This window comes from Oncorhynchus tshawytscha, linkage group LG30 (assembly GCF_018296145.1).
Source record: "Oncorhynchus tshawytscha isolate Ot180627B linkage group LG30, Otsh_v2.0, whole genome shotgun sequence".
NCBI lineage: Eukaryota > Metazoa > Chordata > Actinopteri > Salmoniformes > Salmonidae > Oncorhynchus > Oncorhynchus tshawytscha.
In genome coordinates this window covers 25,347,610-25,374,649 of record NC_056458.1, presented here as the reverse complement: position 1 = coordinate 25,374,649, position 27,040 = coordinate 25,347,610, and the positions used below count along the sequence as shown (strand labels likewise).

Below are 27,040 nucleotides of genomic sequence, written 5' to 3'. Positions count from 1 at the left end.
AAATGATCAATCTCTGTCGAGGGAAGAGCTCTTTTTTTTTCCTTTCACATAGTGTATATTTATTTCTTCTAAACACATTTCTGTTTTTTGGCAATGTCAGTTCTTGCACATTTTTTACAAATACTTACTTTTATGTTCACTAGCTGGACAGGCAAATGCCGCTGAGTACTAAACTGTAAACCAATCAAAAACTTGTGTACTATCGCTGTTGATCACGTCTGCCAATCGCGTTATCTGTGTCTCAGGTAACAGACACAGTTCTGACAAACTGCTCAGGTAAAGGCTTTTTAAAAAATGTATTAAAATATTTAGTTATAGAAATGTGATACCATCAATGCAAGCTGTAAAATGACTCCCGACAGCAACCTTAGTACTGTAGCTAGCTATTTACAACAAGTAGATCTGTTGCTAGTTGCTAGCAGGAGCAGATGGCATTATCGCTAGCTAGCATGTCATTCCAGGACAAGGAGCATTTTGGTTTTCAATTTATTCCAAGTAATAATTTAAGACTAGAAAAATCTATAGGGCAAGTAGTGTATAACTAATACAGTCATCAAGGCAGGACCCAATAATGTCATACTGACAAATAAGAAATTCTACTTTATCCATGTCAATAGTTGGAGTAGGATGATTGCAGAGCACCATGCCTCAGACTGTCAGGATGTTCATTTCCTAGCTCACAAACTACAGTTCTTTGCTGTGATGATTTATTTGTATTAATTCTGGTCTCCTGTGACCTGCTCCCAGATATCAACCAAGTGCTATTTACCAAGCATGGGTTGATTCACTAACCTGTGAGGAGAACTGTCCTACTGCAGTCACTACTTAGACATTGAGACCACATATGCATTTGCCTGTTGTCTTTTCTGGATTTTGTCTTACACAGTCTAGTGCATTTTAGAGTTGAAGAACACTTACAGATACACATTCTTGTTTGAGCATCTTTATTCATCATTGTCTCTCACTTTTATCTCCCATGGTCTATTCACCAAGTCCTACAGTTTGAATTAGCCCTGCCGTCACTATTTAGACCGCATTTGCCTGTTGTCTTTTCTTTGTGGGTTTTTGTCTTACAAAGTCTTGTCAGGGCGGCAGGGAGTCTACGGTTAAGAACGTTGAATCGTACAAAATGGAAAAGATGTCTCACACTCAGTCATAGATAATAGAATAATGAATGGATTTTCAAGATTTTGGCACTGTTTACTTTCAGGTTAGTAGGAAGGTTTTAATAATTTAAAACTACAAATATACTCACATTCACTGAACATTTAGTATTTGAAACTCAAAACATTAATTTCCCAACTAATATTTCTATAATCCTACAGGCTCTATCATTCTCCAAACCTTATATTCCAATGCATCCAACATTATGCATGCCTCCCATGGAATTGGGAGGCATGTTTTCATCTGGTTTATAAAGCAAACTCTGGTTATCTTATTGCTTAGCACATTGTATTGGAATGAATGCTATACTGTATGTGTAAGCTATGCCATATGTATTGGCTAATATATATCTGCAGCTGTCGTTTTTAAAACTCTATTCTAGCATACGACACACACTTATATCTACATGATTTTATTTGGGTTTCTTTGCAAAGTATAGGATTGAATGTTTCATTAAGCCTGCAGAGAGATATTTTAAATTAGACATAATCAGGCCAAAACATCATTCAACAATTGAACTCAGAGATATAGCTAATGAAACAAAAATTGAGATTTACAGAAGCTGGCTAGGTTAGTCTAACATTGGCTAGCTTTCAATAAATTGCCTAAATGGTAAACAGAGTTACCTCTTCAGTGCACTCGAAAGATTTAGATCTTATTTCAGTCTGGGAGCTAGCTATATCTGTTCCTCTTCATCAGATAACAGCTCACGTTATCATAGATAGAAGCAGGCCATTGGCTACCATCATCACCAGGGTTATGTACGGGAGTTCTGATTGGTTCCAAGTTTAGTAGTTTGACACATTTGCCAGAGCTTCGAAATATACCTTTTTATGAGAAAATGTGCAAGAATTCAAGATGCCAACAAATTGTCATCATAAGAATGTTTTACCATCATATCCCCCCAAAAAAATCTGCTCCTCCCTCAACGGGAATTGATCAACTAAACATTTTAAAGCTTTGGCCCACCACCTAAGAGTATTGGCAGTCAATCTCGTGTTTTCACTCAGCAAAAATCTTTGAAGTCGTCAGCCACTCAGCCTCGTTAAAATACTCCAAACTAGAAGGTGGCAGTAGCGTTGCTTGGCAATGCATATATCCGTGCGTATTGCTTATGGTCTACATTCCAAGCTATCCGCGTTAATGTTGCTTTTTTGTAGAAAGCCCTAGCCAGATGACCACAGCGAGATAACTACCTAGCAAGATGACGTAGAAACAATTTCATTCACTTTCCATAATCACATACTGCCAGTGCAGCCCATAGCAAAATGTTGTTCTAGCTAGCTAACGTTAGAATATTCACTAGCTAGCATAACAAAGCTAGGTAAGGACACTGCCCTAACTTGGCAGCTAACACAGGCAGCCGTTTCATGGAAATTGTATTATAATGTCAATACTAGCTACAGTGGTGGAGTTACAGCTTGGAGGAAGTATTTAGTGTTGTGTGCATTGCGTCTGTGCATTTAGCTAGCTACCATCCCATACATTGCATATGAAGTTTGACTTGCTTATCCGTGGATGTACGGAGAAAATACCCTACTTTTTTGTTGGCTCCCCCACGTGGGGGTTTGTGCTCTCCAATGGGCTCAAAGTGAAGTTGTTTGCTACTGCCAAACATTGAGATTTTACAAGTAGAATCGGTAGGTTCGTCGTTACCGGGTCAGCATGCAGCAGCTACCGCTTTTGTTCTAGCAAGAGAAGGAATGGCCTCGGCCTTATCGGCAGTGAGATTCTGTGTATTTCATGCTTAAGCCTTCAAAAAGACCAACAGAACACTATTGTGCAGTAGAATGCATTATACTCCGTTATTTTGAAACCACACATTGGGACACAATTTTTTGTGAATCTTGTAAATGCATTGTATTTATATTTTTGTGATGCATTTTGTTACGTACACTGATTCCTTTATGGCAGATTGAGTCATGTTTGAACCCACCTTTAAAATTGGTCATGAGGCGGTGGGACATGTTCTGGTAGAAGTCTTCGACACACTCAAACAGCTCATCAGCACATAAGTCCTGAGAGATCAAAGGTCATCCCAGGTATTTGTCATTGAATGTCAATGTCTGGTCAACAGGAGAGGAACTGCATCCCAAAATTGCATGTTCCAGATCAAATGTGGTAGCTTGAAATAAACTTTTCAATCTTAACATAACAGCTCTGTTTGTCCGTTTATATAACTGCATTCCTTTTCAACAACAGATATACCATAGACAAAATGGCTTTAAACTGACACGGTTCTGTAAAGCCAAGTACAACAGACCTACTGTTTTAGCCAATAAAAGCAAACTTTTCCAAACAAGAGAGCCTTGGGGTGTTTTTGCCATATAAAACAGCAATATTCCATTTCAAAACATACACATAAAAGCTATTCTTTCAGCTTAGTTTTTCAAGGCTGACCTTTGTTGAAAGAACATAAATATCTACACACTGCTGCATATGCTCCCATTCGGTTTAGTAAGTTTCAGCTGGACGAAGACCTTTTGGTCAAAATGCAACAAAAATGTTACACACAAGCATAAATTGTGCAGGTATGTCTATCCTTTCAGATTATACAGTACCAGTCAAAAGTTGACACACCTACCCATTCCACTTTTTTACAATTTTCTACATTGTAGAATAATAGTGAAGACATCCAAACTATGAAATAACACATGGAATCATGTAGTAACCAAAATAATGTTTTATATTTGAGATTCTTCAAAGTAGCCACCCTTTGCCTTGATGACAGCTTTGCACACTCTTGGCATTCTCTCAACCAGCTTCATGAGGTAGTCACCTGGAATGAATTTCAATTGACAGGTGTGCCTTGTTAAGTTAATTTGTGGAATTTCTTTCCTTCTTAATGTGTTTGAGCCAATCAGTTGTGTTGTGACAAGGTAGGGGTGGTATACAGAAGATAGCCATATTTGGTAAAACATCAAGTCCATATTATGGCAAGAACAGCTCAAATAACCAAAGAGAAATGACAGTCCATCATTACTTGAAGACATGAAGGTCAGTCAATCTGGAAAATGTCAAGAACTTTGAATGTTTCTTCAAGTGCAGTTGCAAAAACCATCAAACACTATGATGAAACTGGCTCTCATGAGGACCACTACAGGTAAGGAAGACCAGGAGTTAGCTCTGCTGCAGAGGATAAGTTCATTAGAGTTACCAGCCTCAGAAATTGCAGCACAAATAAATGCTTCAGAGTTCAAGTAACAGACATCTCAACAGTAACTGTTCAGAGGAGACTGCGTGTAATCAGGCCTTTATGGTCAAATTGCTGAAAAAAAATAATATTCACTAGTAAAAGGACACCAATAATAAGAAGAGACTTACTTGGGCCAAGAAACACGAGCAATGGATATTAGGCCGGTGGAAATCTGTCCTTTGGTCTGATGAGTCCAAATTTGAGATTTTTGATTTCAACTGCCGTGTCTTTGTGAGACGCAGAGTAGGTGAATGGATGATCTCCACATGTGTGCTTCCCACCGTGAAGCATGGAGGAGGAGGTGTGATGGTGTGGGAGTGCTTTGCTGCTCACACAGTCTGTGATTTATTTAGAATTCAAGGCACACTTAACCATCATGGCTACCACAGCAATATGCCATCCCATCTGGTTTGCGCTTAGTTTTTCAACAGGACAATGACCCAACACACCTCCAGGCTGTGTAAGGGCTATTTGACCAAGAAGGAGAGTGATGGAGTGTTTCATCAGATGACCTGGCCTCCACAATCACCCGACCTCATCCCAATTGAGATGTTTTGGATGAGTTGGACCGCAGAATGAAGGAAAAGCAGTCAACAAGTGCTCAGCACATGATCCCATATGTGTTGTTTCATAGTTTTGATGTCTTCACTATTATTCTACAATATAGAAAATAGTAAAGAAAAACCCTTGAATGAGTAGGTGTGTCCAAACTTTGACTGGTACTGTGTTTTTTTTACCCTGCGCATGGAAAATCATTGAAAACTATTGAATGCTCGTTTAACTGACCTTTTTGTTGACCATGATCTCGATGAAGGCATTGCTCTGCTTGTGGACTTCTCGGCTTGGCTTCTGCAGGGTCTTATAAGAAGGTTATATCCTTCCTGTTTGGCCCTGTCCGGGGGTGTCCTCGGATGGGGCCACAGTGTCTCCTGACCCCTCCTGTCTCAGCCTCCAGTATTTATGCTGCAGTAGTTTATGTGTCGGGGGCTAGGGTCAGTTTGTTATATCTGGAGTACTTCTCCTGTCCTATTCGGTGTCCTGTGTGAATCTAAGTGTGCGTTCTCTAATTCTCTCCTTCGGAGGACCTGAGCCCTAGGACCATGCCCCAGGACTACCTGACATGATGACTCCTTGCTGTCCCCAGTCCACCTGGCCGTGCTGCTGCCCCAGTTTCAACTGTTCTGCCTTATTATTATTCGACCATGCTGGTCATTTATGAACATTTGAACATCTTGGCCATGTTCTGTTATAATCTCCACCTGGCACAGCCAGAAGAGGACTGGCCACCCCACATAGCCTGGTTTCTCTCTATGTTTCTTCTTAGGTTTTGGCCTTTCTAGGGAGTTTTTCCTAGCCACCGTGCTTCTACACCTGCATTGCTTGCTGTTTGGGGTTTTAGGCTGGGTTTCTGTACAGCACTTTGAGATATCAGCTGATGTACGAAGGGCTATATAAATAAATTTGATTTGATTTGATCACTGCCAAGCAAGTGAGCTGATGAGACAATTACTAGGCTGATACACCGGGGTGGAAAGTGTGTGTCAAAAACTGCACTGGAGAAATACCATTGAGATAACTCAGGCTTTAACGTATAAGAGGGAATGCAAAGCGGTCTTTATGAGTTTTCAGAGTCAGTCAGTCACCTTTCTTGGGGGCTGTCCGTGATGAGGGACTGAAGAACTTCTTCACGGTGGTCACCTTGCACGTCTTCTCATTGGTCTTCCTTTCCTCGAACTTGGAGAAGGGGGCAAGAGAGGCCTGGGGTTGAGCCTGTGGCTGAGACTGGGCCCCCTGGATACTGGCATAGGCAGCCTCCTCCTCCTGCAGCCTGAGGTAAACCAGGGGGAACAACTGGTGATAACTGTTTTACTTGAGGCTATTATTCAACAAACCGCTGGTGTCCTGTTTTAATTACAATGTATGGAGGGAAGGTAAGTGTTGGACAAAGCTAGTAAAAATGGACATTTCATTAATGCCCAAAAACTTTTGATTATCATGTATGAATCCTCTACTAAATGTCTCAAGCTAGAATAGGATGTGGATAAGAAAAAACAGCTTGATTCTGCTGGCCAGTGACCTGGGGCTGAAAGTTGGCATTCCCTAACATAGTGAGGCATCCCACATGAAACTGTGGTGTAAAAAAAGTATCTACCATGCCACTGAGGAAGGGCATACGTTTCAGCCTGAGCCTTGGAGAATAAGAATGCACCACAGCACTGATGACACATTGCAATTGATTATAACCTTTCACAGGTGGGCCTACTAACTTCTCAGTCTTCCTGGATCTGCTTCTGTCGGGCTTGCTGGTACTCTTCCCGCCAGCACTTGGAGCACAGGCCCTGCCAGGCCGCATTGCCATAGTAACCACAGCCCTTGTTGAAGAGCAGCTCCGATTGGTCCATGTGGATCCCGCGGCGTGCTCTCCGCTGACTCATCTCGCTGTCTGTATGGAGGAAACTCAGCAGAGCTGGCTGGCTGCTGGCAAGGAGAAATTGCATCATGTTTGGGTTGTTTGAGACCAACTGGGACATTGCGCTAAATACTTGTCATCCAGAGTCACATTTATTTATATTTTTTCCAAGCTGTAGCACACAATATTTTACTTACAGCAGGTTTTTAAAGAACCAAAAGAGTCTGCGTCGTGTTCATTTCTGCTACGGTGTCATTCCACTTCAAAAAGCACTGAGAAATGAATCCAATTGATTGCACCCAAATGGCCAATTATAATTTATAGGATACATATAATAGTCAATAAATATAGTACCTGTTATTTGACTAGGCAAGTCAGTTAAGAACAAATTGTCTACAATGACAGACTACCCCGGCCAAGCCCTAACCCAGACAATGCTGGGCCAATTGTGCGCCACCCTCTGGGACTCCCAATCACAGCCAGTTGTGATACAGCCTGAAATAAAACCCGGTCTGTAGTGACGCCTCTATCACTGAGATGCAGTGCCTTAGACCTCTGCGCCCAACATCTGATTTGGATCAAACTTTTTTCCAACAATGAGTTAGACATGAGGAATCCAGTGAATCTCTCCTCCCAAAGATGATGTCCATGCATCGTTTTTGCACAAAAAAAAAAAAAATAGCTTTTTCAGGCTAATTTACTTGTGGGTGCTAGCAAAATAGCTTCTGTTGTCATCGGATGAAAAAAAAAAAGACTTGTTGCACTTGTCACGCCCTGGTCTTAGTATTTTGTGTGTTCTATATTTATTTGGTCAGGCCAGGGTGTGACATGGGTTTATTTTGTGTTGTGTTTATGTATGGGGGTTTTTCGTAGGTTTTGGGATTGTGGCTTAGTGGGGTGTTCTAGCAAAGTCTATGGTTGCCTGAGGCGGTTCTCAATCAGAGGCAGGTGATTCTCGTTGTCTCTGATTGGGAACCATATTTAGGCAGCCATATTCTTTGAGTGTTTCGTGGGTGATTGTTCCTGTCTTTGTGTTAGTTGTCACCAGATAGGCTGTATAGGTTTTCACGTTCCGTTTGTTGTTTTTGTATTGTCGTGTTTATTCGTCATTAAACATGTATCGTATTAACCACGCTGCATTTTGGTCCGACTCTCTTTCGACGGAAGAAAACCGTAACAGCACTAAAGTATTTTATGTGAAGAAAAACTATAGTTGTACACCCTTTATCACTCTATTGAAGTAAAACATCACTGTTGACTTTCAATATAAAACTCAGATGAAATGGTTTAAAAAACAGATTTTTTTTATGGTCTGTATTTTGAAAAGCTAATGCGCCCCCCGAGGCTAGTGGAGAGACAGCCTCATCCTGGTCCAAAATATGATGAAAGAAAACATTGAATTGTTTTAAAAAGCTAATGATACAGTATTTATACAAACCATACAACTCTATGCACTATGACTACTTTGAACAATATACACAGTAAATAAAAATTACAAACATTTACTGGAAAAACGGCAGATGCAAAGTTTGGTAATTGAATTACAGTCAAATCTCCCCAAATTCTATTCTATTCTGTTACCAAACTTTATCTGCACAGTTCTTCCTGGAAATGTGTTTTTGTTAAATCTTCTGAGGAAATTGTTAAAAGTAGCCATTGCACATAGTTTGTTAAACATTGAAATCAATGTCTGTTTGGTATAGATTTTAAAGTGAAAAACCTGAGTCTCAACATAATTCTGTTACCATGAAATTGCCTAGCAAGAGTGAACAGTAGGTAACAAGACCCATTTCTACACAGCAGAAGGCAGACAGCCATTAGAGCATCAATATTTCAGCGTGATGCTGCCGAAACTGCTGTGAGCTAAGAGCCAGAAGACACTGTGTGGTCAGGAACAGGGAGGTGCTTCTCAAGCTCAATGCATTTGACACATTTTTCTAAATCAAATCGCATTTTATTTGTCACATGCGCCCAATACAATAGGTGTAGACCTTACAGTGAAATGCTTACTTACAAGCCCTTAACCAACAACGCAGTGCAGATAGTCTGGGTATCAATTTGACTAGCTGTTCAAGAGTCTTATGGCTTGGGGGTAGAAGCTGTTTAGAAGCCTCTTGGACCTAGACTTGGCTCTCCGGTGCTGTGCAGTAGCAGCGAGAACAGTGTATGACTAGGGTGGCTGGAGTCTCACAATTTTTAGAGCCTCCCTCTGACACCGCCTGGTATAGAAGTCCTGGATGGCAGGAAGCTTGGCACTGGTGATGTTCTGGGACATACGCACTACCCTCTGTAGTGCCTTGCGGTCAGAGGCCGAGAAGTTGCCATACCAAGTGTGCTAAGTTGTGCTGAGCAGACCCAACATCTCAGTAGCAGATTGTTTTGACAACAGAGGTTAGGGTTAGCCATCAGCCTAACTCCACCACTGCAAATATATATGGTTTAGGTGGGGAAAACAGCAAATAGGCCAAGCCTACAGTTGAGATGGTTTTCTTGCTATTATTCTCACTAAAAAGCTTGACCGACAGCAACTAAAACTACCATATGGTGTGAATGGGATTACAACAGCTCCCTGCACTGCCATCAAGTGTAGCTATTTCACCAACCAAATAGACAAGAATAGCCAAGCCCTTAAAAAGCTCTAAGCCATGTGCAGTTTCCATGATGGAGCTTATGTTCATAACCATGTCACTGCAGTTGTGGCTCCTGAATATTGATTTTGTGAATGATCTCCACTCACAAAAAAATGTCCCCCAGAAGAAATGTAGGTAGGGCAGCTTGTCATTCTAAACAGAGAAATCATTCACCTACAGCTTGAACTTGCATTATATCAGTTCATGTACGTACTATGAATGAGTGTGTGCACACAATATAAGACTTGGTGACCTTATGGGTTAAAACCTGGTTTAGCCCACTCTCAAGCAGAAGATGGATCCACACCTATAGCTTATGACTGATTGGCTTACATCAACAATGTACAAGATGTACCAAGATGGCGTAGCAGTGAAGATGTGTTTTGTTCGTGTCTCGTGTACTTTTGTATATATATATTTAAACTTTATTTTCAATCTCTTTTAAATTTTTAATTCGATTATACATTCCGGTAACCTGCCTCACCCAATGTGATACGGTATCGCTATTATTTTTAATTTTAGAACACATTCAAGAACCTCCAGAAGGCTTACCTCCGCTGTACCCGCACCCCACCATACCCCTGTCTGCGCATTATGCCCTGAATATATTCTACCATGCCCATTAATCTGCTCCTTTTATTATTTGTCCCCAACGCTCTAGGCGACCAGTTTTGATAGCCTTTAGCCGCACCCTCATACTACTCCTCCTCTGTTCCGCGGGTGATGTGGAGGTAAACCCAGGCCCTGCATGACCCAGGCACCCTCATTTGTTGACTTCTGTGATCGAAACAGCCTTGGTTTCATGCATGTCAACATCAAAAGCCTCCTCCCTAAGTTTGTTTTACTCACTGCCTTAGCACACTCTGCCAACCCTGATGTCCTTGCAGTGTCTGAATCCTGGCTTAGGAAGGCCACCAAAAATTCTGAGATTTCCATACCCAACTATAACATTTTCCGTCAAGATAGAACTGCCAAAGGGTGAGGAAGCCTGCAAAGTAATGTCATACTTTCCAGGTCCATACCCAAACAGTTTGAACTACTAATTTGAAAAATTACTCTCTCCAGAAATAAGTCTCTCACTGTTGTCGCCTGCTACCGACCCCCCTCAGCTCCCAGCTGTGCCCTGGACACCATTTGTGAATTGATCGTCCCCCATCTAGCTTCAGAGTTTGGTCTGTTAGGTGACCTAAACTGGGATATGCTTAACGCCCCGGCAGTCCTACAATCTAAGCTAGATGCCCTCAATCTCACACAAATCATCAAGGAACCCACCAGGTACAACCCTAAATCTGTAAACAAGGGCACCCTCATAGCCGTCATCCTGACCAACTGGCCCTCCAAATACACCTCCACTGCCTCATTGCCTGTATCCACTACGGGTGCGCAGTCAAACGACCACCCCTCATCACTGTCAAACGCTCCCTAAAACACTTCTGCGAGCAGGCCTTTCTAATCGACCTGGCCCGGGTATCCTGGAAGGATATTGACCTCATCCGGTCAGTTGAGGATACCTGGTCATTCTTTAAAAGTAACTTCCTCACCATCTTAGAACTAAGAACAGATATAGCCCTTGGTCCACTCCAGACCTGACTGCCCTCGACCAGCACAAAAACATCCTGTGGCGGACTGCAATAGCGTCGAATAGTCCCCGCGATATGCAACTGTTCAGGGAAGTCAGGAACACGCAGTCAGTCAGGAAAGCAAAGGCCAGCTTTTTCAAGCAGAAATTTGCATCCTGTAGCTCTAACTCTAAACATTTCTGGGACACTGTAAAGTCCATGGAGAACAAGAGCACCTCCTCCCAGCTGCCCACTGCACTGAGGCTAGGTAACAGGGTCACCACTGATAAATCCATGATAATCGAAAACTTCAACAAGCATTTCTCAACGGCAGGCCATGCCTTCCTCCTGGCTACTCCAACCTCGGCCAACAGCTCCGCCCCCCCCTCAGCTACTCACCCAAGCCTCCCCAGCTTCTCCTTTACCCAAATCCAGATAGCAGATGTTCTGAAAGAGCTGCAAAACCTGGACCCGTACAAATCAGCTGGGCTTGACAATCTGGACCCTCTATTTCTGAAACTATCCGCCGCCATTGTCGCAACCCCTATTACCAGCCTGTTCAACCTCTCTTTCATATCGTCTGAGATCCCCAAGGATTGGAAAGCTGCCGCAGTCATCCCCCTCTTCAAAGGGGGAAGACACCCTGGACCCTAACTGTTACAGACCTATATCCATCCTGCCCTGCCTATCTAAGGTCTTCAAAAGCCAAGTCAACAAACAGTTCACCGACCATCTCGAATCCCACTGTACCTTCTCCGCTGTGCAATCTGGTTTCCGAGTCAGTCACGGGTGCACCTCAGCCACGCTCAAGGTACTAAACGGTATCATAACCGCCATCGATAAAAGACAGTACTGTGCAGCCGTCTTCATCGACCTGGCCAAGGCTTTCGACTGTCAATCACCATATTCTTATTGGCAGACTCAGTAGCCTCTGTTTTTCTAATGACTGCCTTGCCTGGTTCACCAACTACTTTGCAGACAGAGTTCAGTGTGTCAAATCAGAGGGCATGTTGTCCAGTGCTCTGGCAGTCTCTATGGGGGTGCCACAGGGTTCAATTCTCTGGCCGACTCTTTTCTCTGTATATATCAATGATGTTGCTCTTGCTGCGGGCGATTCCCTGATCCACCTCAACGCAGACGACACAATTCTGTATACTTCTGGCCCTTCCTTGGAAACTGTGCTATCTAACCTCCAAACGAGCTTCAATGTGATACAACACTCCTTCCGTGGCCTCCAACTGCTCTTAAACGCTAGTAAAACCAAATGCATGCTTTTCAGACTGTAAACTCTCCTCCCAGACTCATATCAAACATCTCCAATCTAAAATCAAATCTAGAGTGGGCTTTCTATTCCGCAACAAAGCCTCCTTCACTCACGAAGCAAAACTTACCCTAGTAAAACTGACTATCCTACCGATCCTGGACTTCGGCGACTTCTACAAAATAGCTTCCAATACTCTACTCAGCAAACTAGATGCAGTTTATCATAGTGCCATCCGTTTTGTTACTAAAGCACCTTATACCACCCACCACTGCGACCTGTATGCTCTAGTCGGCTGGCCATCGCTATATATTCGTCGCCAGACCCACTGGCTCCAGGTCATCTACAAGTCCATGCTAGGTAAAGCTCCGCCTTATCTCAGTTCAATGGTCACGATGGCAACACCCACCCGTAGCATGCGCTCTAGCAGGTGTATCTCACTGATCATCCCTAAAGCCAACACCTCATTTGGCCACCTTTCCTTCCAGTTCTCTGCTGCCTGTGACTGGAACTAATTGCAAAAATCGCTGAAGTTGGAGACTTTTATTTCCCTCACCAACTGTAAACATCTGCTATCTGAGCAGCTAACCGATCGCTGCAGCTGTACATAGGCCATCGGTAAATAGCCCACCCAATTTACCTACCTCATCCCCATACTGTTTTTCTTTATTTACTTTTCTGCTCTTTTGCACACCAGTATCTCTACCTGTACATGACCATCTGATCAAAATTGTAATTATTTGCCTACCTCCTCATGCCTTTTGCACACAATGTATAGACTATTTTCTTTTTTTCTAATGTGTTATTGACTTGTTTATTGTTTACTCCATGTGTAACTCTGTGTTGTTGTCTGTTCACACTGCTATGCTTTATCTTGGCCAGATCACAGTTGTAAATGAGAAGTTGTTCTCAACTAGCCCACCTGGTTAAATAAAGGTGGAAAAAAACAATAACATGGCAGAAGCATGGCTGGTTAGTTAACTAGCTATCGCAACAAGCAAAACAAACGAAGATAAGCCGAAGACAGGGGAGCATGTACGGGTTACAACAAACATAAACGGGGTTTCAGCACAAGGCGTTAGATTTTGTCAAACTCAACGGCAACAATAAATAACTAGCTACCTAACTGGCTAGGCACCTAACCAGTGTGACGATATTTAGCTAGCATGCTAGAACAATGAGACAGACATTCAACCGGATGTATAAAATGTGAAGCCTCATCTTGGCGTTTCCACTCACTACCAAATATAGTAGTGAGAGGAAGCCCACTGGCCGGCATGGGAGAAGATGTAACGATATGGATTTTGGACGACATTCTGCACATTTTCTCATCGATTAAACATTTGATCTCAATACAGTTTTCTGTTCCCAAAACTAGAATATGTTATGAACAAAGTGGAATACATTTGGTAAATCTCGTTGTTTAGGAGTACAAAGGCGAATGGAGTTATTGCACACGCGCACTTCACATGAGGCGTTCCCAAACGGAAATATGCAGATGATACTAGAACGCGCCAATAGGATCTCGCTAGTTCATGCTTGGCTCTGCCCACCTCCTTGCTTATTCTGTCCTAATTTGTTCCCACTGGAAGCGACAGGCTATGGTCTCTTTGTTTAGTGATAAACATATTTGCTAAGGTATCTTTGTGTAGTTAGCAAAAGTGTACTAACATTTTGGCTGTTATAAACATGCCGTAGCTAACTGTTCTACAATTAACTTTACAAAGTATAATCCTTACCATTTTTCAGTGTCCTGGGACGAGCTACATTTAGTAGCCACTGGCTCTGGCTGGGAATTGTCTGGAGAGGTGGAGCATACTCTTGAGTCTCAGTCACTTAATAATAAGGGATTCCCTCGACCACGCCCACAAATTGGGGAACACAAACATTCGTTCCCATTCACTCCCATTGTAGAAGCCCCAATTTCGTCGTCGATTTTTAGTTACACAGACATAACAAAACATGCCGGAAAATTACTGTTGTTCAATTTACATGTAACCAGATCAAACATTGCGACGTATGCATCGCAAAGCTTCCGAGTGGCGCAGCGGTCTAAGCACTGCATCTCAGTGCTAGATGCGTCACTACAGACACCCTGGTTCGAATCCATGCTGTATCACAACCGGTCGTGTTTGGGAGTCCCATAGGGTGGCACACAATTGACCCAGCGTCGTCCGGGTTTCTCTGGTGTAAGCTGTCAATGTAAATAAGAATTTGTTCATAACTGTCTTGCCTTGTTAAATACGTCTAAAAATATAAATAAATGTAGTGAAATAGAGCCTGGGACAAGAGCTCCGTGGCTTCAGGCTATTATAGTATCCAGTAGGCTACAAATAGTGTAAAGCATTTCATCAGAATTAGCAATAACTTGTTTAGTGTAGTCCATTTGTATCTCCACCAACTACTTGTAGTTGTATATTCCATGTGTTTGTGTTGTAGGTCTCTTGGCTAGATAATGTGTTTGGGTTGGTAGCTAACGCTCACCCACATGGCTGCTAGCACCATCATGAAAAGGGGCATGAAGGAAGCCCTATTACATTTTCCGAAGTAGTGAGAATGCTCTGGGGTAGGCAATGTTTAAAAGGAATCTTTAGACATGTTGACTTAAACAAGCAGTCAACAAGAAAATTGCGTTTGAAAGTCAATGGTGGTAACCACATGTTGTTTTCCCCACAGGCAGGCGTTCTAATACCGACTGGAATGGTGGAGTGCAGTAACATTCATGTAATTCATTGTTTATTTTTACCCTGACCCTAAATGCCTTCAACCATTATAATTCCTCAGTCAGTATACCAACTATGTGGAATATTTTGTTATATACAAGAGCTGCATCTTGAAGCTATATATTATTAGGCTTATGATTAATAAGACACAGATCAATGCCAAGAAGTGGAGGGAGAGATGGCATCCTGGTAAAGAATAAGAAGGCCTGCACACAAAATGTTCACAAAATGTTAAAGCTCCCAATTCACCTCTTTATTGACAACATTTTGATCCAAAACAGATCTTTAACAGTGTGCAGGCCTTCTTGTTCTTTACTACTATTCTTTATTAGCTCAGCACCTATTTTTGTAAGGATGTGCGTAAGACAACAAACTTCTAGAGATTATACCCTGCCCATAATGTGGTCAATCAAAAAAATTGTCTAGTTGTGTTGGTGCCAAATTGTTGCACTGATGAATTTGACAAATGAGCCTGGTTTCAATGATAGATCAGCAACTTATCCCAGGTCTCCGTTCACATGTTTTCAATTGAGGAAACTGGAGTTATTTGGTAGGTTGCTTGGTTAATTTCATGGAAGTACTGTACTTGGCAACTTGAACCATTTGGCACATTGCATGCATAACATTATCCAGCCGGGGAAGAAGAAAACACAACTACAGAGACTGATCATTTTATACAGACTAAGGCAAACTGTATTTGTACCTTGTTATAAAAACAAAAAATATGACTTAGTATTAGCACAATAGAGCATACCCTTACAACAAATAATGCAATATGTAAGTTAAAGCAATATATTATTCTTGAAAAATTAGGCCACTGGTCAAGCTGTGCATTGTTTTTCCAACTTTCCCATGCCACGAGCAGCCTAGACATGGGCCAGCTATGGAATCTGCAAAAGACATTCACCAGCCAAGGGAGAAACTTCAATAAGGTGCAAGGAATGTTCCTCAAGTCTAAGTTGCCTAAAATACTGAAATAAATAAATACAATTGTATTCTAACCCCCAAACCATCCCTGCAATTCTATTTTAAAAGATTAAAGGCTCTATCTGTGACAAGCTTCATAAAAATTGACAAAAATCCAATCAATTGACACCCAACAGTAAGAAAGTGGCAACTCTTAACACTTGTTGTCAATCACTCAGCCTAGTATCATAGAGTTAAACAGAAGGAAAATAAAGTCACATTATCCAAGCCAAACTTAGAGACCTGTGTAACATGACATCAATAGCACAAAACAAGTAAAAAATACTATCCACCTTGATCCACCTGACTGACACCCAGTAATAACATACTGTATTGTTTGGTCTGTTATAAAGGATTAATAGGCCTATACTGGAACAACCAAGCTGTCTGGACATACATTAATGTGTTATTTGTTCTGTTATAAAGCATTAATTGGCCTATAATGGAAAAAACCAAGCTGCCTGGACATACAGTAATGTGTTGTCTGTTCTGTTATAAAGCATTAATGGGCCTATAATGGAAAAAACCAAGCTGCCTGGACATACAGTAATGTGTTGTCTGTTCTGTTATAATTTATTTTACCTTTATTTAACCAGGCAAGTCAGTTAAGAACAAATTCTTATTTTCAATGACGGCCTAGGAACAGTGGGTTAACTGCCGGTTCAGGGGCAGAACGACAGATTTGTACCTTGTCAGCTCAGGGGTTTGAACTTGCAACCTTCCGGTTACAAGTCCAATGCTCTAACCACTACCCTGCTGCCCCATTAATGGGCCTATAATGGAAAAACCAAGGTGCCTGGACATACAGTAATGTGTTGTCTGTTCTGTTATAAAGCGTTAATTGGCCTATTCCCAGAAGAACCAAGCTGGACATACATTTACAACACTACATTACTGTATTTCATTCTGAAAACCAAGTCATGGATTCCCAAACATTGCACATAATCATTTTTATCCTGAGCCCTCTAAAACAAGAACTTGTAGCCTACTCTATGAAAAGGTAATTGAATGGACATATCAATCTGACATCTGTATAAATCTAATATTAATTAACTAAACAACACGGGGAACAAAAAAGAAAACAGAACTAACCCACGGGGGAGGTGACAATAGTGTCACTGCAGTTGTCCTTGATTAGAAAAAAATATTGTGTGGTTTCCTGGTTTAAGCTCCATGTAAGTGAAACAGTTGCCCTTAGGAAAAGGCACTTAAGCTGAATTTATTTAATCCGTAGAAATACCATGTCATATAAAATTATCATATGAAACTTGAATGACTAATCTATGTCATGCTGCAAAAGAAGATGGAATTGTTGAAGCATATGTCCATATAATGGCAAATATACAGTATCATCAAAAATCTGCTAAATTCTCAACTCGAGAACTTGGGACTATAAGGTTCTATCTGCAAAAACACAATTGAGATAATTGGTATTTAAAATACCACAATTCATGTTGTTAATTTCGAAAGAATACAAGATAAAATTGCTGATACCATTCAAACCAATGAGAGTTCTGAACTTTGAGTACTATATAGGTAGAGAACATTGAACAAGGCTATGTCAAAAACTCAATTTAGACAAAAATGCAGCTAGAAGCAGTTCGAGCTATAACATACATCATGGCAAAAGTATATGGACACCTGCTCGTCAAACTCCTCATTCCAAAATCATGGGCATTAACATGGAGTTAGTCCCACCTTTGCTGCTATAACAGCCTCCACTCTTCTAGAAAGGCTTTCTACTAGATGTTGGAACATTGCTGCGGGGACTTGCTTCCATTCAGCCACAAGACCATTAGTGAGGACGGGCACTGATGTTGGGCAATTAGGCCTGGCTCGATGTCGGCGTTCCAATTCATCCCAAAGGTGTTCGATAGGGTTGAGGTCAGGGCTCTGTGCAGGCCAAGTTCTTCCACACCAATCTCGACAAACCATTTCTGTATAGACCTTGCTTTGTGCAGGGGGCATTGTCATGCTGAAACAGGAATGGGCCGTCCCCAAACTGTTGCCACAAAGTTGGAAGCACAACATTTTCTAGAATGTCATTGTACGCTATACATTAACATTTCCCCTTCACTGGAACTAAGGGGCTTAGCCCGAACCATGAAAAACAGCCCCAGACCATTATTCCTCCTCCACCAAACTTTACAGTTGGCACTATGTATTGCGGCAGGTAGCGTTCTTCTGGCATCCGCCCAACCCATATTCATCCTTTAGACTGCCTGATGGTGAAGTGTGATTCATCCCTCCAGAGAACACGTTTCCACTGCTCCAGAGTCCAATGGTGGCGAGCTTTACACCACTCCAGCCAACGCTTGGCATTGCGCATGGTGATGATCTTAGGCTTGTGTGTGAAAACTCAGCCATGGAAACCCATTTCATGAAGCTCCTAACGAACAGTTCTTGTGCTAACGTTGCGTCCAGAGGAAGTTTGGAACTCGGTAGCGAGTGTTGCAACTGAGGGCAGATGATTTTTACACGCTTCAGCATTCGGTGGTCCCGTTCTATGAACTTGTGTGGCCTACCACTTGTTTCCACTTCACAATAACAGCACTTACAGTTGACCGGGGCAGCCCTAGCAGGGCAGAAATTTGACAAAGTGACTTATTGGAAAGGTGGCATCCTATGATGGTTACGTTGAAAGTCACTGAGCTCTTCAGTACGTGCCATTCTACTGCCAATGTTGGTCTATAGCGATTGCATGTCTGTGTGCTTGATTTTATACACCTGTCAGCAACGGGTGTGGCTGAAATGGCAGAATCCACTAATTTGAAGGTGTGTCCACATACTTTTGGCCATGTGGTGTATATGTCGTGTTCTTAGCTTTTTAAGTGTAAATTACTTTTAGCAGCACATTAAAAATGTTCCTTCATCTATAGAAACCCCTTCAGAGAGAAATTCTGGGGCAGTAAGATTTTACTTACAGGAAGCACATGCACCATTTTCAACTGCCAGATAACCATTTCCAGTTATAAGAACATATGGGATCCATCAAGAGGAAACTGAAGTAAAATAACTTTGACCATGCCCCTTTAATCTATTTGATTTTCAACTCTCTAATTTCCTTTGGGTCTCTAAAACTGTAATGGTAAAAAAATAATGACTTTCCAAAGCCAAGCTGATCACAGACTGTTTAGCAAAGATCGACACTTACTGGTGTCTCTAATCTAGGACTTCTAAATCTTTACAGGAGAGTAAGTGACAGAAAATATAATGTATAAATCAAAGACCAGCATCAGTAACAAAATATACATTTACATGTAGCTATATACAGTACTTTAACAATATTTCCCCAGCTTGCATAATTGCATCCAGTTTCTCTCGCGACCAAACAAAGTGGTTACCACAGAAACGCACAACGTAGAATGCATAACAGCATAAGTAGGAATGAAGACAAAGGGACAGACAACACTGGAATCACAATATGAGATTAACTTGACCCTTTTCTGAAAAACCTTGGCCGATCTACAAGGTTGGATGAGAACAAAAACTCCCAGAGTTTAACAAGTAAAAAATAAGAAGCAGCCAATGAGACCCTAGGTAAATACTGTTAAAAAAAATCAACACAGGAAACATTGGTCACAACTATTGAGTTAGGAAACAGAAGCACAAAAGCCAGACTCCCTCCTTTCTATAAACTCAGCACTTCATAGGTTTCAGTTCTAGAAAAGGGAGAATAAGACTACCCCTATTCTCGCTCATCCTGAGGGACCAGGAAGGAGATCAGTTGGCATAACACGACAGGAGTCCGCCTCACAACTCAGACAGCAAGATCTTTTGTCCTCCTGCTTTACCACCATGTGATCTTGAACTCGTAGATGGGCCTCTTGCAGTAGTAGTGGTTGATGAGATGTTTGTCACAGACACCGATGCATTGCTGGTCGGCAGTGATGCCACGCTCCGCCAGGTCACTGACGATGCAGTGGAGCAGGTCGTAAACGTCCGCCACCGCCTCCCAGGGCCCGAACGACACGTCCACCTCACAGTGGTGCTCGAACAGCTTGGCCTCACTCTCCGTGCGCTCAAAGCGCAACGAATTGAAGAGCGGCCGCTCGTACGGCGTGATGGGCATCTCCTCCTTGTACACGCAAATCTTCAGCTTGGCGAAGCGAGCCTTCCTCTGCATGGCCCGCAGTTTGGCAATCTCCACGATGCGCTCCAGATTATCTGGAAACAAAACAAGGGATAACTAACTTCACTCCAGTTCTAACTTTTCTAAAGGAGTTAATTGACCCACTTCTACTTTATTGAAGTATAAACTTTGAATATAGAAATAACTTAAATAATCAATGTCACATAAACTTAAGCATGTTGTTGCGACATTACTATCTGTAATAAGGTTGACCCAGTTAGATTCAGTTTGTGAGATTATTGTGTTGGTTACCCTTGTAGTAGGGCAGGAGGTCGAGGAAGGCCTGGCGGACTTTCTCTCCTGTGAGTGGCTGAGTGTCCTCCAGGCTGTCCAACAGGGGACCAATAGCATAGTACTGGGCCTCCCTGTGTACTGACCTCACACGATCCCTCTGAGGTAGTTCACCCTCGCGCAGGAAGTTCAGGATGTCCCTATACAAGGGACATGCAAACACACATGTTGTTTTTTGTTAAAATTGCATCCACTATCCTCAATCTGTTCATTCAATGGCGGTTTCATGTCAAAAGTGTTGTAGAATAAGGGACTGGCATGCTCATTCACTATTATTAAAATGTAATAAGCATTTTTTGCTGCTGGCTATTTAAAGAGAGCTCACCCGAAATATGCCCCATCCCGGTCAATGAAGAAGCGACCTTCAGCATCACGTGGGATGTGATGGCGTCCACTAAACATGGCGGCGAGCATGGTGTCGTCATAGCGGCGTAAAGTGGACAGGCGGGTGGTGAAGTAGGTCCCACCCACGTTGAGAGAAATAACCTCAGGAAACTACAGGTGATTGGGTAAAAATCAGGAAAAAGTGCATTATCCAATTTGGAAAATCTGTGCATAAAATACAGTAAATGTATTTTTGTTAAAGAAAAGTGTATATATTTCATTCATATTGCATTCTTGACACCATAATCATATTATTATTTTGTATTACTTTTGTATAGCATTACAGCAATATTCCTGTGACATGTACAATAAATAATTATAATGTCATTGTCTTTTGTTTCCCTCTAATCCTCCTCTGCAGTTGCTCCACAGTAGCATAATAACACCAGCAATAACAGGATGGGATTACTGAGGATAATATACTAATCACAGGGCAGATCTTGACAGGACACATTGGGCCCAACAACACAAGTGACGGTGACACTGTAGGCAAGGGCTTCCCTCGACACGAGTAAAGAAGGTCAATCCCAGCGAGGGACTGTGACAGATAATAACAGCCATGTGATAAGAGCCAATTGGGACAAGGAGCCAGCCCTCTGTGTGGGTGGTGAACCAATCAGGGTAAAGATCACACTGGAAGAAGAACTGCATGGTTTGTGCATCTCTTGCCTATGGAGATTGATCCATGGCATATCATTTACAGAGGTGGAACGCGTGGGAAAGAAACGGTCGAAATAATGCTGAAATTCATAGACTAGGTGCAAAGATAAAGAGGAGATTCTCAGCGATAGCGACGTTTGACAGTTCATATATCCATGGCCACCACTGCACTCACATCCTAAACCCATTTAATCCCCACAACGTTCCTAGAATAAACAACAACAAACGCCCATTTCGTCCTTACCTCTGGAGATGGAGATTCGTTAAAGGTGGTACGAAGAGACTTGCCTAGATTTAGGTTCGGTGCGGGGGTGGCTGGCTTTCGGAAATCATCCTCCGCAGAGTCCGAACTCGACATTGCATCGCCTGGTTTATCAATCTCATTTGCGGCCGAGAATACCACCATCACTCTCGGCTGAGGGAGCGCTCGCCTCTCCTGAGCGAACCTCCTTACCCGTGAAGGAGCCACGGGTAACGGGCTGGAGTTGTTGAAAGAGAGCGGCGGTCGTTCTCCGTTAGAAGCCTCGTCGGATCCATAATGCTGCATGCACACACACCAGGTCTGCGAGTGTGAGTCAGGTGAACTCAAACCAATCCAATCGCCAAGGATAAAGCACAATCCAGGTTTTCTTGTGAGGGGACAACACTGTCATCAACCTAGGGTGGGACCTGTCAGTTGATAGGGACGGACATTTACAATATGGTATGAGCTAGTCTACCTTATCTACTTTTCTTGAACTCCTACTAACGCTCTCTGACATATTGCAATACGATAGCTTGGAGAAGCCCACGTTGCGCACAGCGAGAACCTCAAACTGCTACGCCCACGGAACGTCTGTTCTGTGGGCTACTCTATCCTACAGTGGGTTGCTTAGCCTACGTTTAATTCGTAGCGTATATCCTTTCAAGGATTCATAAAATGCGTAAATTACGGTATACACAGAGACTAACCAATGGCAAACGTGATTTTATACAGAAAACAACACAAACCTTAAAAAAATTATTTGATATAGCCTACGAATAATATTAGCCCAACAAGAAATGTGTGTAGATCAAATGTTCCAGTCTCCAGATAGCTCGACAAATTATAAAATGCTGCTACAATGTAAACCTCATACTAACCGTGATAATATTCACAGTTCATATTGGCCTTGCATCACTAGGTTACTTAGCTATAGGTCTATTGTTACTTTTTGCTCAGGCCTCCATTAGAGGCGCAGTCTTGGCCATAGACTTTACGTCTCAGATGGGTTGGACATTGCACCCGGTCTTTTAAATCGTGTATTTTTATTGTACATTTATGATTAAGCAATACTTTACTTTATTCAGGCTATAAAACTAGGCTAAATGTTCTTCTGCATTTTGCTAAATGTGTTAGATAGCCCTGTATTTAAAAAAAATGTCAATAAGCCTACAGCTCCGCATAAGCCAACTCTCCCTTGATTCTGTAGTGACAAGATGCACATTAGTTAATGCAAATTCTGCATTTTTATCTGGCTTGTGTATTATTTAGCGGTCAGCTGTGTAGCCCACTTTCAGTTTCACATTCACTTGGCTTTTGCGCAAGTGTGTGCGCAAAATCATGAAATATGTACCGGCACTGTATGTAGGTCTTTGTGCGGTGCCGAAGGTTGCTGTCAGAAAAGTCTGTTTATTTTCTCAGCTTTAAATATTATAGTTATAGTATACAGGATACACTGATCTGCAATACACCTACGGATAAGGAACAATACGGTTTGCAGCCAGTATAGGCTACACGAGCGTGAAGATAATCAGGAAAGTTGCATAATACTTTTGTTCTACCTCTGCTGAGTGATGGCAGGTAAAAATACCGTGAAATAGTGTATCCGTGTCACATTGGATTGTCATAGGCCAGCAGAGCAGACAGTATTGTATCATGAGCAAGTTTGTTATTCTTCCTAACTAATTTCAAGAGGGCCCCTTTACTACAATGTATAAAGGCTATATGCGTTTACAAATATAGTATATATATTTATTTACCGGTTGAAAGGTATGAGAACTGGGCCATAATAAATCTGCAAAACACCATGTACTCTCCTTACCCTCGTTTTATTCAGCCTCTGCCCAATTCTGTGTGTGTTTTAAGTGGCATTTTGGTGGCACAGAAATGACCAGGCATTTACAAAATGTATGTTAAATGGTAATTATACAAGAGCCTATGAATGAATTGTTTCGTTGAGATAAATTAAAAATAAGCATCACTACGCACAGTTGATGTAATTGAAAGTAGGTCTACCCATTGCTACAGTGCTTTCGAAAAATATTCAGACCCCTTGACTTTTTCTATATTTTGTTACGTTACAGCCTTATTTTAATTTTGTAAAATTTCAAATCCTCAATCTACACACAATACCACATAACGACAAAGCGAAAACAGGTTAAGACATTTTTACAAATGTATTAAAAATAAAAAGCAGAAATACCTTATTTACGTAAGTATTCAGACCCTTTGCTATGAGACTCGAAATTGAGCTTACTGCCAAAGGTGCTTCAACAAAGTACTGAGTAAAGGGTCTGAATACTGATGTAAATGTGGCATTTCAGTAAACATGTTTTTATACATTTGCAAACATTTCTAAAAACCTGTTTTTGCTTTGCTATTATGGGCTATTGTCTGTATATTGATGAGGGAAAAAAGTATTTAATCAATTTTAGAATAAGGTTGTAACAACAAAATGTGGAAAAAGTCAAGGGGTCTGAATACTTTCCCGAATACACTGAATAATTTACTGGTTAATACCAGTTAAATGCAGTGTAAACAGGTCAAACCTAGAAGCTGCATGGAGTGAGGACCAAATTCATTGAAAAGGCATCTACAGGCCTCCTGGGTGGCGCAGTGGTTAAGGGCGCTGTCCCTGGGTTCGCGCCCAGGCTCTGACGTAACCGGCCGCGACCAGGAGGTCCGTGGGGCGACGCACAATTGGCCTAGCGTCGTCCGGGTTAGGGAGGGCTTGGTCGGTAGGGATGTCCTTGTCTCATCGCGCAACAGCGACTCCTGTGGCGGGCCGGGCGCAGTGAGCGCTAACCAAGGTTGCCAGGTGCACGGTGTACCCTCCGACACATTGGTGCGGCTGGCTTCTGGGTTGGATGCGCGCTGTGTTAAGAAGTAGTATGGCTGGTTGGGTTGTGTATCGGAGGACGCATGACTTTCAACCTTCGTCTCTCCCGAGCCCGTACGGGAGTTGTAGCGATGAGACAAGATAGTAGCTACTACAACAATTGGATACCACGAAATTGGGGAGAAAAAAGGGGTAAAAAAAAAGTTGAAATTAAAAAGGCATCTACGGTCGTTCTGGACCAACTGATGGATGACCTCTTGGAAGACAAGGTGCTGAAGGAGAAGTACAAGCAGAGGGCGGATAAGGCTCGCCAACTTATTGATAGTGTGCGTAGGAAAGGCAACATAGCCAGTGAGATGTTTCTCATACGACTCCAGGAACGAGACAACAATGTCTACAGCGAGCTAGGCTTGACCCCCAGGTCTACCTAATAAGGATGAGAGAACAAGGTTAGTCTGACATTTGACCAGAGAAACCTTGGCTGCAATATAGTTATTTGACTTTTTATTTTTTATCCAACTCTTGTCCCTCTCCTGAAATACCTGAATGTGCCACCCAATACACAGAAGCTGTTACTTCACACATGCCTTTTGGCCAATGATTCTTAATTAAATGTCTTGATTTACTGTATTTTCAAACAAATGAAATATCACAATTTTTCTACCAAAATGTTAGAATCTAATAAATACTTTTATTTACTATTACGTTTCGGACCATTTTGGCCCACATTCTAGCATCAAATATTAGATAAATAATGAAAGATATCTCAAACAAATCCAGAGATCAGTACCAGAGGGGCATATAGCCATATATATAGTGCATTCGGAAAGTATTCAAACCTCTTGACTTTAAAAATAACATTACAGCCTTATTCTAAAATGGATTAAATAAAGAAAATTCCTCATCTACACACAATACCAGATACTGACAAAGTGAAAACAGGATTTTAGAAAATGTTGCAAATGTATAAATTAAAAACAGAAATACCTTATATACACAAGTATTCAGACCCTTTGCTAGGAGACTCAAAAGTGAGCTCAGGTGCATCCTGTTTCCATTGATCCTCCTTGAGATGTTTCTACAACTTGATTGGAATCCACCTGTGGTAAATTCAATTGATTTGACATGATTTGGAAAGGTACATACCTATTTACATAAGGTCCCACAGTTGACAGTGCATATCAGAGAAAAAACCAAGCCATGATGTTGAAGGAATTGTCCATAGAACTCCGAGACAGGATTGTGTTGAGGCACAGATCTGGGAAAGGGGACAAAAACATTTCTGCAGCATTGAAGGTTTCCAAGAACACAGTGGCCTCCATCATTCTGAAATGGAAGAAGTTTGGAACCACCAAGACTCTTCCTAGAGCTGGACCGCCTGGCCAAACAGAGCAATCGGGGGAGAAGGGCTTTCATCAGGGAGTTGACCAAGACCACTCTGACAGAGCTCCAGAGTACTTCTGTGGAGATGGGAGAACCTTCCAGAAGAACACACATCTCTGAAACACTACACCAATCAGGCCTTTATGGTTAAGTGGCCAGACGGAAGCCACTCCTCAGTAAAGGCACATGACAGCCCGCTTGGAGTTTGCCAAAAGGCACCTAATGGACTCTGGCCATGAGAAACAAGATTGGTCTGATGAAACCAGGGTTTAACTCTTTGGCCTGAATGCCAAGTGTCACATCTGGAGGAAACCTGGTACCATCCCTACAGTGAAGCATAGTGGTGGCAGCATCATGCTGTGGGGATGTTTTTCAGTGGCAGGGACTGGGAGACTTGACAGGATCGAGGGAAAGATGAACAGAGCAAAGTACAGAGAGCTCCTTGACGAAAACCTGCTCCAGAGTGTTCAGGACCTCAGACTGGGGCGAAGGTTTACCTTTCAACAGAACAACGACCCTAAGCACACAGCCAAGACAATGCAGGAGTAGCTTCGGGACAAGTCTCTGAATGTCATTGAGTGGTTGAACCCTATCTAACATTTCTGTAGAGACCTGAAAATAGCTGCACATCGACGCACTCCATCCAACCTGACAGAGCTTGAGAGGATCTACAGACAATGGGAAAAACTCCCAAAATACAGGTGTGCCAAGCTTTTAGTGTCATACCCAAGAAGACTCGAAGCTGTAATCGCGGCCAAAGGTGCTTCAACAAAGTACTGAGTAAAGGGTCTGAGTACTTATGTAAATGTGACAAAATCCCCCCCCAAAAGTTATTTTGCTTTGTCATTATGCTGTATTGTATGTAGATTGATAAGGATCATTTTTTAAATCCATTTTAGAATAAGGCTGTAAAAAAGTCAAGGGGGCTGAATACTTTCCGAATGCACTGTACATGCTAGCTGGAGCCCCAGACATGTCTGATTACAACGTCAGATCTACTCCTTGGATATTTGACAAGAGGAAACATTCTTCAGTCTTACTGATGAATGATGCTCATTAATGCAGAACCATTAGGCTAGAAGTAGACAGTATGAGGGAAGCCACGCTAACAAAGAACTTCCCCTGCTTCCCCTCACTCCTATTCATAATTGATACAAACATGCTTTTTGCAGAGGAAAAACATAATTCAGCCTTAGAACCC

General features: G+C 42.1%; 1 protein-coding gene and 1 pseudogene across 1 annotated transcript; both read right to left on the bottom strand.

Annotated features, from left to right (window-relative positions):
* The window catches only part of LOC112228525, a 19,942-nt pseudogene extending 12,865 nt beyond the window's left edge, over window positions 1-7,077 (bottom strand).
* An 11,537-nt stretch (window positions 7,078-18,614) lies between these two features.
* On the bottom strand, window positions 18,615-22,240 carry kctd7 (potassium channel tetramerization domain containing 7). Its single transcript, XM_024393918.2, has 4 exons — window positions 21,621-22,240; window positions 20,658-20,827; window positions 20,294-20,472; window positions 18,615-20,076 (listed from the first exon to the last, which is right to left on the bottom strand). Exons 1-4 carry the CDS (start codon window positions 21,921-21,923, stop codon window positions 19,700-19,702), a joined length of 1,029 nt encoding a protein of 342 aa, XP_024249686.1. The 5' UTR covers window positions 21,924-22,240; the 3' UTR covers window positions 18,615-19,699.
* Window positions 22,241-27,040: the final 4,800 nt, after the last annotated feature.